The sequence below is a fragment of the Metopolophium dirhodum genome, chromosome 6 (assembly GCF_019925205.1).
Source record: "Metopolophium dirhodum isolate CAU chromosome 6, ASM1992520v1, whole genome shotgun sequence".
Lineage (NCBI taxonomy): Eukaryota > Metazoa > Arthropoda > Insecta > Hemiptera > Aphididae > Metopolophium > Metopolophium dirhodum.
In genome coordinates, this window is record NC_083565.1 from 17489118 (window position 1) to 17507866 (window position 18749).

General features: G+C 29.1%; 1 protein-coding gene across 1 annotated transcript; it reads right to left on the minus strand.

The window, feature by feature from the left end:
- Positions 1-115: 115 nt before the first annotated feature.
- LOC132946339 (uncharacterized) lies at positions 116-14229 on the minus strand. Its single transcript, XM_061016313.1, has 4 exons — positions 14075-14229; positions 13765-13973; positions 8012-8221; positions 116-1004 (listed from the first exon to the last, which is right to left on the minus strand). The coding sequence occupies exons 1-4, from the start codon at positions 14075-14077 to the stop codon at positions 842-844; spliced, it is 585 nt and encodes a 194-aa protein (XP_060872296.1). The 5' UTR covers positions 14078-14229; the 3' UTR covers positions 116-841.
- Between the last annotated feature and the right edge of the window lie 4520 nt (positions 14230-18749).

Genomic DNA, 18749 nt, shown 5'->3' on the forward strand with positions numbered 1-18749 from the left:
TCTATAATATAAAAGTTGAAATATGCAGAGAAATAGAGAATATAATATGTTTATTTAATTAATATTTAATTTATGATACAAAGATAACATTATAATAATTAATATATTGCTCGAAGAAAATATTTTAAATATTTTATATACGCATATACAATTTTGGATCATAAGTCATGCATACAACATAAAAGAGATATATAAAAACTTGATAATTTTATAGATATTATTTATTTTTTAATGAGAATATTGTTTTGATAATAATTATATCTACAATATTTTAATTCCATATAATATATATATTGTATAATATAATGTATAATTAGTTTACATTCGTATTTACCTACTATAAAATTGACTGATATATAGAAGAATATAATATGAGTATGTTTATAGTCATATGGTGTTACGCTGTCATTTTCAATGCAAATAAAACTAATTTTTAAGACAAATTATTTATAATATAATATTGATTATACTATTTTAGATATACCTATGATATTTTAAATTCAATATTTATTATTTATAAAATTAAAAAATTAAAAATTAAAAATCCAATACCAAGGTTTTAAATAAAATTTAAATAATTTAAAATAAAAATATTCGATACCAGTAAATTGTTTTCATACTTTAAATAAAATTTTTACAACACTGTATATGTAATGATATATAGGTAGATTAAAATATTTATAAAATAAGTGCCTTTTGTTAAAGTTTTAGTGGAAATAATCGTGCAAAGTTATGTAAATCATAAGCTTGATATTAAATCTGCTAAAATTTCTTATTTCTTATAGGTAATATTATAATGGAACTATAAACATGTTCCATATTAAGCTTTCTATGCACAGCATCATTGTCCATGACCTTGTCCATAAGCATAAACTCCATGATTTCGATCATTGGCAAAACGTTCTGCTGCTAATTCGAATCCAATATTCATCGCATGAATTACATTTGCCGCATCATTGTCAGGATGCACCGTTATTTCACCTTTAAATACTGCATGTCTCCCTCTATTTGAATAAACAAAAATTACACAAATCAGAAAGAAGTTAGATATGATTGAACCAACAAAGTATACACCTAATGTAAACATACAATAATAACGAATAGGTACGTTTGTTATATTTCCAATTTCTCAAATTACATAATTCACGACATGTATAAAGAAAAAACCCAAATTTACTATATGCCCATACTATATATAATATATATTTATAAAGAGAGAGAGGCACGTATACTTCGGTGCAACTCGATTGCGCACATTTTACCTTTTGAGAAAATATAACACGAAATATAAAATTTATTTTATTTTATATTGTTGGCTTGAATTATTATAGCTTAAGCTTTAGGAAACCCACTACCCACCTATATAGTACCTTGTACCTATATACAATTATTACGGATACTATATTATGACGGCAACGGGTCTGTAAATAATTTTTTATTACCAATAACTGATAAGTGTTAGTGGCTGTGTTTTCAAACGTATTGCTTTTCCAACGTATTCACTATTCATATCCGATAATATCCTATAATAAAGTAAGATAATATTTATTTTACAGTCACATAGTACCTACTCACATATCGAAACGTGATATTTATTGTGGCAGTCGCATACTGCGCAACGTGTATATTTCCGTTTTTTTATGTGCAATTTTGTTTAGGGAAAATGTAAACACAAATACAAAAAAAATTTGAAATCGAAAAAGCTATGCCATGTATTTTAGTTGATTTAGTTGATTTAGGTATAAATTTAGTGAATTTAAAGTTCTGAAAAAGTGTTGAAATATTTGTTATTGCTGTATAAACAAAAATTGTTCTACCAGTTTACTAGTTGACAAGGATGTAATCAAAGTGTTGATTATTTGATGATATTATTGTGAATAAAGTAATTTATATATAACCTATTTACGCGGAACCTTGTTTTAAATTTTCAATCCTTAGCTATAAAAGCTGAACATTTTATAAATTTTTAACTACGAAATAATTATTAAATTTTAAATTTGATACATTTTGTCAAAATTTGAACTTTAAATGCTTATCAAAAAAAATTGTGCCTATGTATTTTTAATATTTTTCAACTGCTATTATAACGATATATCAGGAGCCTTATATTAAATATTCACGCTTTTTACCCAACAAATAAAATTTTATCGATATTTATAGAAAAAAAAACTAAAAAAATTTAAAACTGACAATGTCCGTTATTCTAATATAAACATTCAGTGAAATTTTCAAGTATCTACAGTCATACGTTTTTTAATGACAACAAAATAAGAAAATCGTTACATGAAAAATCGGGTGAATATCAGATGTTGTAAAAATATGATTTTCAAACGCTCATTAAAATTTAATTTGACTTTCTTGTAGTCATTTTTTTTTTTTGATAAAGGTAGACAAACTTATGGATAATTTTGTATCACATTTTCAAATCTTAGATTCAAAAAGAATCTTTTATGAATTCTCAACTCAAAATAATTTGCTAATTTTCGTGATTTTTCCGTATTTTGTCAAGATTTGAACTTTAAATGCTTATAAATAAAAACTGTGGCTAAGGATTTTTAATATTTTTCAAATATCTTAGTATCTCACTCAATTTCTCTTGGATCGATTTTCTTAATTTTTGTCCAAAAATGAATAACCATAGATACTTGAAATTTACACCAAATGTTTATTTTATCAATTTCTATACCTACTTGATAATATTTTCAAAATAATTTGACTCGGTTTTAGCTGTTCACAGATTTTTTTTTATTGTTAATTCGCTTCAACAACAAATACGATATTAGCGTATAGAAGTATTTTTTTTGATTACAATTTCTTTTTCTTTAAATGTTAAATGTTATTGTAGTCATCATCGACACATATTAATGCTAAAAACAAGAAACAACATTTTACTGTGTTAACAGGATAATTTTATTACATTATAATTTAATGAAAAGTTATTAAACAATAATTTATGTTGAATGAATGAGTGATTATTACAATTTTGATAATAGTTATGCCGAAAAAATGAAATACAATACAACAAAAATTTCAAAAAACAATAAATATTATAATTATTTTAACAAAAAAAAAAAAAAAAGACATCAGACAAGACGAGGCGATTTGAGGGGGGTACGTGATGGCGATTGGGTGGTGATACAGATGATGATGGCCACTGGTCACCTCTACACCGTTCTCACGGCCGGTCCTGCGGGGCGGACGAGAGTCGCGGGCGCGTTTGCTCGGGACGCGAAGACGACCATGGCAGCGGGCGAAGTCCGGCCACAACGGCTGCGAGAGAGACGACGACAATTTGCGACGAGCGGTTAGTGCGCGATGTAATGCGCTTGACGGTACTGCAGGCGCTGAAGACGATTATGGTGCCGGCGACGACGTTGACCAAAGCTCGGAACGAGCGACGAAGACTATATAATATCGGCCGGCGGGATCAGACCGCTGGGCGAAAAGTGGAGAGAATCGGCGGACAGCACCGCAACGCACCGCTGTCCTGATACTCTCCAAGGTTTTCGCCCTGGAGTCGCGCAACGCCAAACTCTGAAACGTTTCGTTTCGTCGAGCCCGGCGCTGCTGACGTCCGCGTTCCTGGCCACCCTGGATTACAGTCGTCCGTCACTCGCCCGCCGTGAGCTCTGTGATCTTCATCGTCTCCGCCACGAGTCGTCTTCGTGCAGCACTGCAGCAGTCGTCACTGGTACCGTCGGACGGCGTCTATGTCCACACCGGTACCGCTAACCTCCGTCGTCGTGTCGTCGTCGCTCTCGGACCGAAGCAGCCGGGCGCCCACCGCGCCGCCAGAGGGTCTCGCGTGTCGGCGACCTCGAGCGCGCGACGTCCGCGATCTCGTCACGCTACCGCCGGTGGCCGGAGAACGTGTATCGGTGACTTACCGCCGAACACCCCAAAAGTGCACTGTCACGTACATAAACCTCGACCCCACGTCATCGCCTCGCCTTGTCCGCTGCCCTCGGCCAGGGGGGAACTTTCGGACGGTTTCACTTCGGGGAACAACAGCAGAAAACGCGTACGGTCTTGGTGATACCTCTCCACGCAGCGGACGCGATCCTCGCGGCCGTCCGTCTGCGCGGAGCTGCGCGTTTTGGTAGCGTTACCCCCGGGTCCAGCCAGCCGATCAAGTCTCCAAAGCTGTTCTTGACCTCAGCTCCCCTGGTCGGTGTGACGAACTCCGCCTCGTCACTGGGCGCTTCTACCGGCGCCTGCATCGCTGGCATAGCGATCACGTCGTCGTTGATCGATTCAACCGGTCCAGTACTGGAATCTTCGTCCGGTTGAAGGGTTTCCGACGAGTCGCCGCCCGCGAACTGCGTCGCATAATACAACAGGCCCGCCAAATCATCAACCGTAGGCTCTTCTAGGAAGTTGTCGAATACGCCAAGTTCTGTTTCCATTATTTCATATTCGATGTGGTTTATGATATACTCGATGACGTGTCTTACGGTTTTCTCAATTTCTTGGGTTGTTTGTTCATCGTTATGCGATTCAGCCATTTTCACAGGTAAATATTGTTCGCGTGTAGGTAGTCAGAAAAAATTACAAATGAGCCGATTCCGAATTTTGTCCTAGGCCGTCGCCGATAATTTAAAACAAACATCGTTTATTAGTAGCCAGCAAGTAAAAACCATCATATTATTATTAATCGACCTGCAGCATCGCCTGATGGATTTCGGGACCATTTATTTTTCCGAACACCATATTATTATTATTATTGATATGCCAATACTGTGCTAACGTTATAATAACGCAGAGGAATACTATGATTGATGATTTATTGATCGATCTGCATTGTATACTGTTGTACTCATTTTATACTTTTATATAGGTAAAGTCTTTTAGGTTCTAATCGTAGCGAATATTGCGTACTGAGATTTTACAATTATGTGTGTTTTTGTGAATGTTCATAGGTACACGGTGGTTTATGGTAGACAAAATGCTCTGTTCTTCAACATTGGGGATAATTTCTGATTGCAAATTAGATCTAGTTGGTAGGTACCTATCTTTGAAGGGTGACATTAAAAGTTATTTTTCTCGTTATTTTATTCTTAATAGTTGGGAAAACATTTCAATTAATTTCATATTATAGAGTATAGACATTTTAAATTTTCTATTTATATTCCCTTTAAATTAAGATAAATACATTTTCACTACAATTAAAAAAAAATCAATAAAATGTTTCACATAATATTTTTATTTTTACTACTACTTCTGACTTAAAAAACAACTCTTTTTTTTAATCTATTTTTTTTATACACCTTACACCTTGTTTAAAAATAATTTAATAACATGACGCGATATATATACTAGCGGGTCCCGTGCACTTCGTTACCCGTTAAATGTACAAACTGTATATGACTCAAACTTTGTTCAATGCGTTATTTAATATTCGGTGTATGATGTTCTAGATTTATCTGAACTTTTCTGTTGCCCGGAATAAAAATTCTGATTCGCAGCAGTATATTATCAGGTAGGCAATCTACCTGCGGTAGATTGCGGACCCCGTGCTGTTTGTACATAAGTGTATGATTTAACTCTAAAGTATCAAAGTTATACCAAGTTTGTCGTTTTTACTTAATTCCACCTACGGTGGATTAATATATCAATTAATACAAAATCCTAACCGTACTATAACCCGATGAATAAAAAAAAACCAAATTTAATCCTTTTTAAATATTAGCCTATCTTCTTCCCAGAGGTCTAATCTAATCGCAAACATTCATTTATAGATATATATATATATTGACAAAAATAATAATACAAATCAACAAACATGCCCGATTAACTAATAGCAACCAATTTATAATACACTATTATTATTTTTATTTTTATTTTTTTCTGGACAACCCTTATCACTTAGGTGTATAAAAAATAGATAGTAGCTGATTCTCAGACCTACTGAATATGCATTTAAAATTTCATAAAAATCGGTCAAGCCGTTTCAGAGGAGTATGGTAACTAACATTGTGACACGAAAATTTTATATATTAGATTAACGTAATTATTTATTTGATTATAAATCATTTTATGTAATTCACCAATACTACTTGACTTATTAAGAGTATCATAAATTTCATCACTATGTACACAATATATTTTAACTTTATTATTTTTTTTATTCTATGTACCTATCTAATGGAAAAATGCATTCATTAACTTTACTTATTATCTAATTTAGCAGCGATTCAAATGTCTACGTTTGTTGTTATCCAACGATTTCTTATTTTTTCAATACTTAGCTTGTATTGCTTGTAAGTCATTTGGTACGTAATTTGTTATTTTTCTAATGTTCTTCATTATCTACAAATTTAAAATGTAATAATTATTTTGTAGTTAAAAATTTATAAAATCTTCAGCATTTATAGCTAAGGATTGAAAATTCAAAACAAGGTTCCGCGTAAATAGGTTATATATAAATTACTTTATTCACAATAATATCATCAAATATACTTGGTAATATCATAGTCTGACTGACCTTTTTCGCTCAGAATCGTTTTTCTTATACAATGATATTATATCATTGAATTCAAATTTAACACCATCCATTACATTGACCTACTTGTAACCTACTGTACAGCAGATCGACATCCACTTATATTGTTAATTTAAAACTAACTATTTTGCACCAAAGATTTTTGCAAATTGAATAAAAAAAATCATTGCTATAATAAATTATATGACATTGAGTTATTTTCTTCCTAAAATAATAAATCACTTGGCTATTTTGTAGTTTGCACCTATACAACTTTATAGATGGAAACATAATGATTTTTTTAATGAATCGTAGGTAGTATCAAATGTTATATTTGTTAATAAACCATATTGATATCGTAAACATTTTTTAATATTTGAATAGTTATACAGTACCATGAATATTTTTGTATATACACGAAAAGTATATATTTGCCGAATCCATTTACCTAAAGAACACTTATCGTATGAGAAAACAATTGAGTAATTTGTATTCCAAGTGAAATTTAAAAGTTTTAATGATACATATGGTAATAGTTTAACAACTAAACTTTTTTATTTTATAGAACATTTACTGGAAAGCAACAGAAGTTGTTTGGAATAACAATATTAAGCTCAAAACAAACATTTGTAAATAGCTTAAAATAAATTACGGGAAAACTATACAATACTCAATACATTACTTCCAATTCACCTCCATACATGACTAATATCTATAAAATGAACATTCGTCGAAATAAAGAATTTTATTTTGAAATTAGCTGATATTATACAATAATAAAATTAAACTCTATTGAGCATTAATTGAGCTTTGTATAATAAGCAAATTATATGCCAAACGACATTGTAATATCCATTCCATCTTTTTTGAGATAAAAACCCAAAATATAATCCAAACGAAGTTTACACATACAGAAGAATCTGACAGTTATACTACAATTAATAATTAATTTTTTTTTATATAAATGTTTGAAATATTTTGAATGTTAAGTAAAAAAAATTGAACAATGCATACATTTTTGTATTTAATTATGTCCGTTTTTTAAAATCTAACATACAATCGAATATATTATATAATAAATTATTACCAGTTATTACCATTATTATGAAATGATAAGCTTAATATTTTTAATATTTTAGAAAATTTATTGTTTCATATGTACAATTTACAGAATTCTAAAATGGATTAGTTTTACTGGACCACCAAAAAAAACTAATTATGTTTTAAAACCTAATCCCATTCAGAACTATATTGAGTTAATTGTTCAGAAAATACTATTATATACATTTTATATCATGAGGTTCTTAGATATGGCATGATGTTTAAAACATTTAATCAATAATGAGTGTTGGATATATAGCCATATAAAGTTATAGTATATAATAATTAATTATATAACATGTGCAATGTTCTTGGCATAAATTAGTTTAACATACCGAACTACCTATTATAACTATACGTCTATACAATAGAAAAATAAATAGCTATAGGGAAGAAGTCGTTTTGAATACAAAATAATTTTATACGCACCTTAATTGCTGTCGAACGTTTATAATATGTTCCACGAAGTACTTGGTCAGTCTATAGGATCTATTCAGATCTTTATTTACCGATTGATTGTTAGTTTGGTTCCATGTGTTCAAATTAGCGATCAAATACTCCATGTGCTTAATAAACGGTTGATCTTCAGGGTACGTATCCGTAAGAGACAGCAATACACATTTGCTCACCCATTGCCATCTTTAAAAAAAAATTATTGGTATAAATATTACTATATATAACTAACTTTATAATCATGAAAAATAAAGATAAGGAAATTGCACTCCCTGATAAAACTGGATCGATTATTTGTATAGTTAAATTTGCATGGAATCACAACCCGGTTGCGCACCGATTGATAGTAAGTTTTACTTAAATATGACGTATTGTTAAGTGGGAATTCATACTACAATTATATGAGTTTTTGCTTTAATTTCAAAATATACAAATAATAAGATAATAGTAGTAGATAAATCAATACCATTGTCTAAACCATAAAAATCAAAAGAGAGTATTATAATAAGATCATATATGGGTAAGTATCTTTAATACAATAATTTATTATTTTAGTTGATTTCATTTTAACCGTCTAAGATAAACCTGATTTATGGGTTGGAGAATGTATTATTAACTATAATACCTACAATAATTATATACTAAGTATTAATAACATTTTTCAAAGGTTAAAATAAATATTTACTAAGCATTAATTATCTAATTCAATTACGTAATGCAATTACTTTTTTAAAAGAAGAATTATTAACTGGAATTGAATACATACTAAACTATGCTGCTGAGATTCGACTCAGCTGATGGGAGCAGACTGATCGTAATATTGAAAAGGGTGCTTATAGTATTGACCTTTAGTACTTTGTTGTTCCATATGAAATTGTTATTGTTCATTTTATATAAGTACACGGGTATAATCAAAATATGATTTGTAAGATGAATTACGTTATACATACATATATATATGGTTATTAATAGTTTTGTACATATTTTGAATAATATTAAAATACATAGGTAATCAGGGGCGTACCCAGGAATTTTAAAGGGGGGGATTCCAAATTTTATTGACATGTAAAAATTATACAATAAGTGATTTTCGTCTTAAGAGTTTTAAATTTTGTTAATCAATGGGGGGGGGGGGGGGTCTAGACCAGAATAGGCCCCCGATAGGTACAGATGTTTATTAGCTTTTAATAGTATTTATTAGATATTGTGATGTCATTTGATTTCAGAGTAAGTATGAATGTTGTTGTGTATAAATTTGGGTATTATAATGGGTACATGAGTACAGATATTTGTTATGGTTTTTTGGTAATGACATATTTAATAGTATTATGATGATATTAAATCATGAAGCTGTGTTGCCGTAATAATGATGTAGAAATCATTCTACATCATTACATACAGTTCAAAGAATAAATGAACGCAACCAAGACTAAAAGTCTAAAACCCTAGTACAACAATAAACAAACACTAGAAAATACAATAATTTGACAAGTGGGCCATTTCAAGTACTTGAGCAGCATTATAACAGAAGATGGCAAATCTACAAAGGAAATCAAAAATAGAATAGGTCAAGCAAAAAACATATTCCTTAAAAAGAAGAAATTACTCACATCAAAAAACGTGAACATAGTCACCAAAAAAAGGCTTGTAAAATCATACGTCTGGAGTGTGGTATTATATGGAAGCGAGACATGAACAATCAATAAAAAAGAGAAAGGCATGTTGGAAGCCATAATAGACCAAAAAAAAAAAACACAGATTGTAAAATCAATCCATTCATCGCTCAGAATCTAAAATTACCTTTGGTTTGATAACAGACACATTTATCACTTCATTATTTTTCCAAATTGAAACACAGCCAGGTACAAAACAACAAATTGTTTAATATAAGGGCTTAGTATGTTTTACGAACTACGTCTAATGTGTACTTGTAATTTAATACCTCATTATTGTAATTTATAATATTGATAATATCATATCAAACAGCTAAAATTTTACACCGACATTTTGTATTGAAATATAGGTTTCAATAACTTTGATTAAATAAAAATAAAATGCTGTGTTATTAAATTAATGTAGCAGGCGGTGGCTTGTCACTATATGTTTATTTTATAACATGATGTAAGTATATTATATATAAAGTATAAATCCACCATATTAGCGTGACCGCGTAATGCGAAATATATTAGAACAATAAGAGCAATAGCACGTAACCGCAAACTATAAAATATAATGAAACGATAAAAGTAACAATAATAGACCGCGCAACAAGATATTATATTATATCACTACAACTCATATGAATAATAATTATTAGGTCACGCAGGAATATAGTGTGTTTTAGTGTAAACTAATATCACACCATAAATATTTATGCAAAATGGACAATAATTGGACATCCAGCGTGTGCAGAGAGATTAGTCACACGTTAGGCCTATAACCATGGAGATAACCATATAAAATCATAATAGAATGTAGCGAATAGGGATTCTCTGCACAGGAGATTAAGCTCTCTGACAAGCGCTCGTCAGACCAACAGCCACACGACAGAAGAGCAGACGCACCAAGTAATATATACTCTATATTATAGATAGTCACGCCTCGCTCATCACCATTTATTACTCGTCAATTTGGACTTTGTCACTTTTATTTGAGTTAAACACTCTAACATTTTGTGAACAATAAAAACAAATCTATCAACTGCATCGTTAATGTTTATTATCATCAAACATTTCCATCCTTACGTTACATTAGGAATAACATATGAACTATGAATAATAAAAAATATTACTATAAAAAAATATTAGAAATATTACGACGGCATTACGTGTATGTACATGAATTTAATATTGACGAGATCCGTCATAGACAAAATCTCGGAAAATATTAAATAATAAACATTGCTCCCGAATAAACATACTCGTCGGCGAGCCACCACTGTCGTTGTATACTTTTCGTTTTAAGTACCACGACCTATTAAAAGAATAAAAAATAAAAATTTTTAGATTCTGAGCGGAGCGATGAATAAATTGATTTTAAAATGATGTGTGGTTTTTAGATTCTGAGCGAAGCGATGAATGTATTGATTTTACAAAGATGTGTGTTTTTTTTTCAATTTTTTAATTTTTTTTTGTGTCTGTCATCACTTTTTAGGACAGTAAAAGTGCTTGGATTTTCTTCAACAGTATCTTTTCTGATAGGAAAGGGAATCTAGTTGGTACTTTGGGGAGTTAAAAGTAAAATTTTTCCAGTAATTTTCAAAAACGCCGTGAAAAACAAAAGAAAAATTAAGGAAAAACAGGAATTTTTACACGAAATCTGTTTTTGAAAAAATCGATTTTGGTTTTTGGTGCAACTCTTAAACAAATGACTGTAGGTACATAAAATGTTGTCTGAATGTTTATATTAGCATTTTCTATACACCATACAATTTTGAAAATATTTTTACTTATTTTGAGCTGTTTACGGACATTTTCAGTATCTTTTTTTTCTATAAATATCAATTAAACTTTGTTGGTTAAAAAAGCTTAAAAATTTGATAGAAGGCTCCTAGTATATTATTTCAAAGGTAGATAAAAAAAAATTAAAATCCTTAGTCACAGTTTTTATTTATAAGCATTTAAAGTTCAAATCTTGACAAAATACGGAAAAATCAAGAAAATTAGCAAATTATTTTGAGTTGAGAATTCAGAATTTTTCTTTTTAAATCTAAGATTTGAAAATATAATACAAGATTTATCCATAAGCTTGTCTACTTTTATAAAATAAAAAATGTCTATAAGAAAGTCTAATTTTAATTTGTATGAGCGTTTGAAATTCATATTTTTACAACATTGGATATTCACTCGATTTCTCATGTAACGATTATCTTATTTTGTTGTAATTAAAAAACGTACGACTGTAGATACTTCATAATTTCACTGAATGTTTTTATTAGCATTTTCTATAGACGATAAAATTTTGAAAATAATTTGACACTTTTCGAGCTGTTTACGGCCATTGTCCGTTTTTAAATTTTTTTAGTTTTTTTTTCTATAAATATCAATAAAATGTTATCTCCTGTATCCTATATGTATGGGGATGTCACAAAAAGTAATATATTACTCTATGGTGCAAACGTCTTCATGGTAATGATGGTGCTATGATTTTAAGATATGGATGGGTTTTTGTGGAGTGGCTGTCGTCGCCGAATACATGCATAACTAATTGATATTTTTTCCGCTAGAAGCAGCGCAACAATTGCTAGTTAAATAATTTAAAAACGATGACGCGTTAAATCGTAGAACATGATTATGGAAAATTAAAATTAGTCTATCCAGGGTGGTTTTAGATTAAAATTACCTATTATAAAATGACTCCGAAATATTGTTTGATTACATTTTTTACTTAGTGATTTTACTCTAAAACCACTGTGGAACAAGTTATCACTGTTCTCCGTGAGGATGTTTTAACACTACAAAATTGGTGATATGACCTCTTAATAACTAAGTAACAAAAATTATTATGAATCATTATTCATTAGTATGCGCATTGATTTTAAATTACACAGATAACCCATAGTATAGGAGTTTTTGGTGACTAAAAATATGCTTGTTTATAACAATTATTGGCAAGCGTTTCGAGGCTCTAATGTGTATACTTTTTGAACTATAACAAAAAACTAAAATCGATGTTATGAAAAATAACCAATGGGTAGATATTATGATGTATGACATGACTGCAGATCGTTTTTCTTTCCAAAATATAATAATATAAGAAAAAGTACAGTAAAATAACCGGTGTCCGGTGATCAGATTTCAGATAACTCCTTGATGAAAAAAACACATAATTCAATTTTTGTAAAAACTAATAGATAGCTGAATATTATACCCTTTAGTTATTGTACACGCAAGACGCATGTATTGACTTGTGCACCTGTACACACAATACACATAAACCAAATTGTAAATATATATAAAAAAATTAATGTTTATAAAGTTATCAAAATCACATGGATGTCATTTCTATAAATTGTGAATAATAATGAATAATTAAAATAAAACGGAACTGTTATAAAGTTTTTATTTTTCAATAATCTTTATAAAACATAATAGGCTTTTGAATATCCGCTTAAAGTTTATATTATCGTAACACTATTTGTTTCCTCAAATTAAAACTCAAATTTCGAAAAAACCACGTCAGTGAAGAATTTCTTGCGGTCGTCACGATAATAAATAAAAGGTTTTGTATACCTAGTACAATCGTATAAAATACATTAGGTATTCCCAAAAACTTGCCAATTAAATATGTGTTATAATAATTAAAATTGAAAATACGATAAACATTATATCTATTATGCAATATTTTTTCATGTTAAAATATAATTTTCTATTATTATAGTAATATTATTATGTATACCTACATTTTTAAATATTTTTTTTTTATTGATATAAGCACTTCTATGTAGTTTAGTAGATATTATATTATAATATCAAAATGTTTATAATATAATAGGGATTTATCATTTGTATAGGTTGACCTACACCTCGTGACAAACAAATTATTATGTCTCTGAATTTTAAATTTTAAAAATGTTTTGAACATGACGTCGACTATTATAATAGTAAATAATAACATATTACATTATTTTATTTTATTAATAATAATAATTATTATTATTTAGTTACTTATAATATATACTATAGAGTATATAATATGTATATAGTATTAGTGTATACTAGTATACTAACCCGCCTCCATCGATTTGGCCGATTTTTATGTCTCCTACGTATTCTTCTAAATTATAATAAACGTAGCGATTTGGTGTGGGAATAAAAACCTTATACTTTTCTTCATAATCATTTTTCCAATAAAAATTTGATATTTCTGGGGGAGGAGTTTGCTCTGGTTCAGCTAACAAACAGTTTGCTTCAAGCCTTGTCAAATAATTTTCAGCACTCTAAAACATCAAAACATGATTCACATTAAAAAACATTGTATAGTAAAAAAGTTATTTTAGTGTTTTGCAGCATAATAATATGTGTACATATTTATACATACCATTTTGAAATAAATATTAAAACAATTAAATATTTACGTTGCGAGTGCACTATATGGTTTTTTAAATACAAATGAACGCACAATACAATATATTGTTTTTTTTATAATTTTATGTCCATAGTTGTCGTTAATCTTGATCTAGAGTGGGGTATCTAAATGCAAACCACGGTATGGTAGGTGTAGAAAATAGTATAGTACCTATAATATAGAACTATAGAAGCGCTAGCGTCGTTGAATCTTATATACGAACGTTAGGTTTTGTATACAACGTTTACTAATTACGTAGGCGTTAGGTGTAGGAATACTGTAATATTTCTCACCGTCTGAACTGACATTGTTCTTATCTTTTTTACACACACATATATTATATAGTAGGTATGCTACAACAGATTTCAAAAAAAGTTATAGTATGTAAAAGATTTTGTAATAAAAACATTTATAAATATCGACGTTTCATTTTATGTTTATTTAATTCGACACCTATCGGTGTACAGTAGAATGATTACCTACTTAACCCTTTTTTTGGATATTGTGTTGCCTTCATTATTATATTAGTGCATTTATTAAAATTTTAAATGATGCATTTCTAAACTGCATTAATTGTTAAGAGGATGAGCACCCACATGTGTTGTCGCCGTCTTACACTCGCATCGACATATCAAATTTTCGTTCGCTTGTTTCAATAGGGTGCTGTCAGTTTTAATATGAGAGTGAATTGACCTATTATCAAACTTTTAAGTAACAACATTATCTGTGTTTTCTCGTTGATTTTTTACGATATTTTAATTTTTAAGGGAGTTATGAGTATGTAAATTTTACTTAGTACTTGTGTAAAACGGAGACAACAGATGGGTGCGACGTCCTCTTAAAGGAGCACAAAACACAAAAAAAATTTTAATTTGAAAGAATGTTCAGTTCTAAGAACAATGGTATAGATTTTAATGTTTTACGTTTCTATTAACATAATTCAATAAGTTATGAGCAATTGAAAAAAGACGCATGACGTCATCGGGCCATATTTGAATTTTTATTTTGTATTTAAATGACCATGATAAGCTGTTTAACAAAAATATCACTTTAAAGATTTATTATTATTTGAAAAACTAAACGTTATATTGAATTTCTAAATACTTTTATCGTCTTTAACACACAATATCACACATTTATACGTAAACTAAATTTTAAAAGGTGGTCAAGTGGGCGTCTCTCTGATGTAGGTTACAAGTGGGTCACTGTAATGGGTGGTGTTAAATTTGAATTCAATGATATAATATCATTGTATAAGAAAAACGATTCTGAGCGAAAACGGTCAGCTAGCCTATGACATTACCAAGTATATTTGCTGGTATTATTGTAAAAAAAGTAATTTATATATAACCTATTTACGTGGAGTCTTGTCTTGAATTTTCAATCCTTAGCTATAAAAATTGAACATTTTATAAAATTTTAACTACAAAATAATTATTACATTTTAAATTTGATAAATTTTGTCAAATTATGAACTTTAAATGCTTAAAAAAAAAATTGTGCCTATGTATTTTTAATATTTTTCAACTGCTATTCTAACAATAATCTAACCTATAACAGGAGACTTTCATTACATTTTCACGCATTTTTACACAACAAATAAAATGTTATTGATAGTTACAGAAAAAAAACTAAAAAAATTGAAAACTGACAATGTCAGTAAACAGCTCAAAAAGTGTCAAATTATTTTCAAAATTTTATCGTCTATAGAAAATGTTAATAAAAACATTCAGTGAAATTATCAAGTATCTACAGTCGTACGTTTTTTAATTACAACAAAATAAGATAATCGTTACATGAGAAATCGAGTGAATATTCAGTGTTGTAAAAATATGAATTTCAAACGCTCATAAAAATTGAATTTGACCTTCTTGTAGACATATTTTTTTTGATAAAAGTAGACAAACTTATGGATAAATCTTGTATTATATTTTCAAATCTTAGATTTAAAAAGAAATATTTTTATGAATTCTCAACTCAAAATAATTTGCTAATTTTCTTGATTTTTCCGTATTTTGTCAAGATTTGAACTTTAAATACTTATAAATAAAAACTGTGACTAAGGGTTTTTAATTTTTTTCATCTACCTTTGAAATAATATACTAGGAGCCTTCTATCAAATTTTAAACATTTTTTAACCAACAAATAAAGTTTTATTGACATCCATAGAAAAAAATACTAATAAATTTGGGAACTGAAAATCTCCCAAGACAGTTAAAAAAAAAATCAAAATATTTTGAAAACTTTATCGTGTATAGAAAATGCGAATATAAACAACCAGTTAAAATTTCATGTTTACGGTAATTTGTTTTAGAGTTACACCAAAAACCAAAATCAATAATTCCCGTTTTTCCTGGAGCTTTAAAACTATTGAGAATTTTGACCTCCCAAATGCACTAACTAGATTCATTTTCCCATCGAACAATATAATACTGCTGAAGAAAATCGAAGCAGTTTTACTGCCCCAAACGGTGATGACAGACACAAAAAATAAAAAATCATTGTAACACACATCATTGTAAAATCAATACAATCATCGCTCCGCTCAGAATCTAAAACAAAATGTTTAAATTGGTAAATCGTTGTGTAAAACGAGGAACTTTTACGCGTATAAGATAGGTATTTACGATGAGCAGGGCCCAATAACGTCACGCGGCAATTCTACATTTCTTAATATAATAATATCTCCTAGAGTAATCATTTTTTTTTACATCAGATTTTCACCAAATCATTTAATATATAGCTACAATAATTTATTATTTAAAAAAAATGCAAAAAATTTTTTTTTGTGTCCTCTTTTAAGGTTTGTAATAAATTAAATTCACTGTCATCTAATATGGTAGTGAAACTACTGTAATATAATATATCTCGTAGGTTTATTATGATAACAAACAGTAGGAATAGAATACGCAGAGATGTTTCTGACAGTGGCGTATTTAGGCTAGGCCCAGGCCCCGAGGTCCTCCTAAGGGCCAAAGTGGAATTTTTTGTATCTACATAATTTTATTATATTGTTTTGATTATTTTAAGTATATACTAAATATTATGTGTTGTGTTGTATAATGTTCATATGGGAAGGCCTCCCATTAATTAATAAATGATAAAATATCCTTAGTCGTGTAGGGTGATAGACGAGGTCTTCCCTCAGAATCATTTTTGTATGCAATGATCTATCATTAAATTAAACTTTAACACAACATACATTATAATGACTACATTATATTAAATATGATGTTCATTCAACGCATATAGCTGTATACAGTTAGATACTTAGATATGGTTTTTTTCTTTATCTAAGGACAATTTTTATTTTATAGTTCTTAACAATTTATGTCAATTAACTTTTTTTACAAACATTTTTTCATTTTTCTGAATTATATATTATTCCAAACATAGGTACTCTACATCTATGTGTTGTTTTATACTTTGTAAGAACCAGACTAAACTATTGTTTTCTCTTCTACACTTAATACTGACGAAATATGTTTCTGTTTTCAATAAGACTGATAGGCACCTTAGTTATTTTGTATTTTTGAAATTATTTAACAATTTTAAATGCATATTATAGTGCATTGATTACAATTTTGAGTGAAGCATTTTTAAATGGCATTTTTTAAGGTTTTATAATAAATTAAATTCACTGTTATCCTAATTTAATCAAACTAGTAACTATAATATATATCTTGTATATTATTAAAACAAACAATAGGAAAATAATACGCAGAAATGTAAATAATAAAATTAAAGTCATTATTTTCAGTTTTAAAAAAATGTATGATTAAGACGCTAAAGGTAATAAAAAGCTTAAGTTACATTATGAATGCTACCGACCGTTTCTAAGGAGTTCAATATAGGCAATTTTCTATTTCTGTGCATGCGGGTCGTGTAAATATGTGTGTAATTACTAGTTAGTGATCATTAGTGTGAGTGACTGTGTATAAAATAAATATCAGAGCGCACCCGCAAGTGCACCCACATGTCAGTAACGTAGCACTTTACATATTATAATTACAAATGTGAATTTTTAGAGAAACACAGAAACTTAGTTTCGTACTTCTAATAATATGGCTTACTGAGTGATATTATAGTATAAACACTTAGTATGCAAATTGAAGAGAAGAAGTTCATCTATGTTTGTATAGGAGTCGATTTTCGATATTTTGTTTTCAAAGTCAAATATTTAGCTCTAAAACTAGTGATATTTCACTTTTTGAATTTCAACTATTTAGTTTAGTAATTAAAATATCAAAAATTGACTTCCATACAGACTCTTCTACAATATTGATAATAGGTTAGGTTAGGTTTAGTTGTTAGGATAGGTTTTTAACTCTCAATGTCTCAAACCTCTCAATAAATCATATTATTCAAAACACAAAAATCAATTTTCATAGCATTTTTTCGTGCTTATTATACCCCTAAAAAAAAAAGTTTCAACAATTTATTGACACATTTAAATTCTTTGGCGTATGGTATAAATTAAATGACTTAAGTCAAAAATTGAAATTTTTAGCTTATAATGTTATTGAAATCCAACATTTTTATATTTTTATATTTTGTTGGTACAGATCACGTAAGTCAAAACAATAATTGACTATCAGTGAAATTTGTTTTGGTCTAAACATTTTAAGTCACATTAGATTGGGTACAA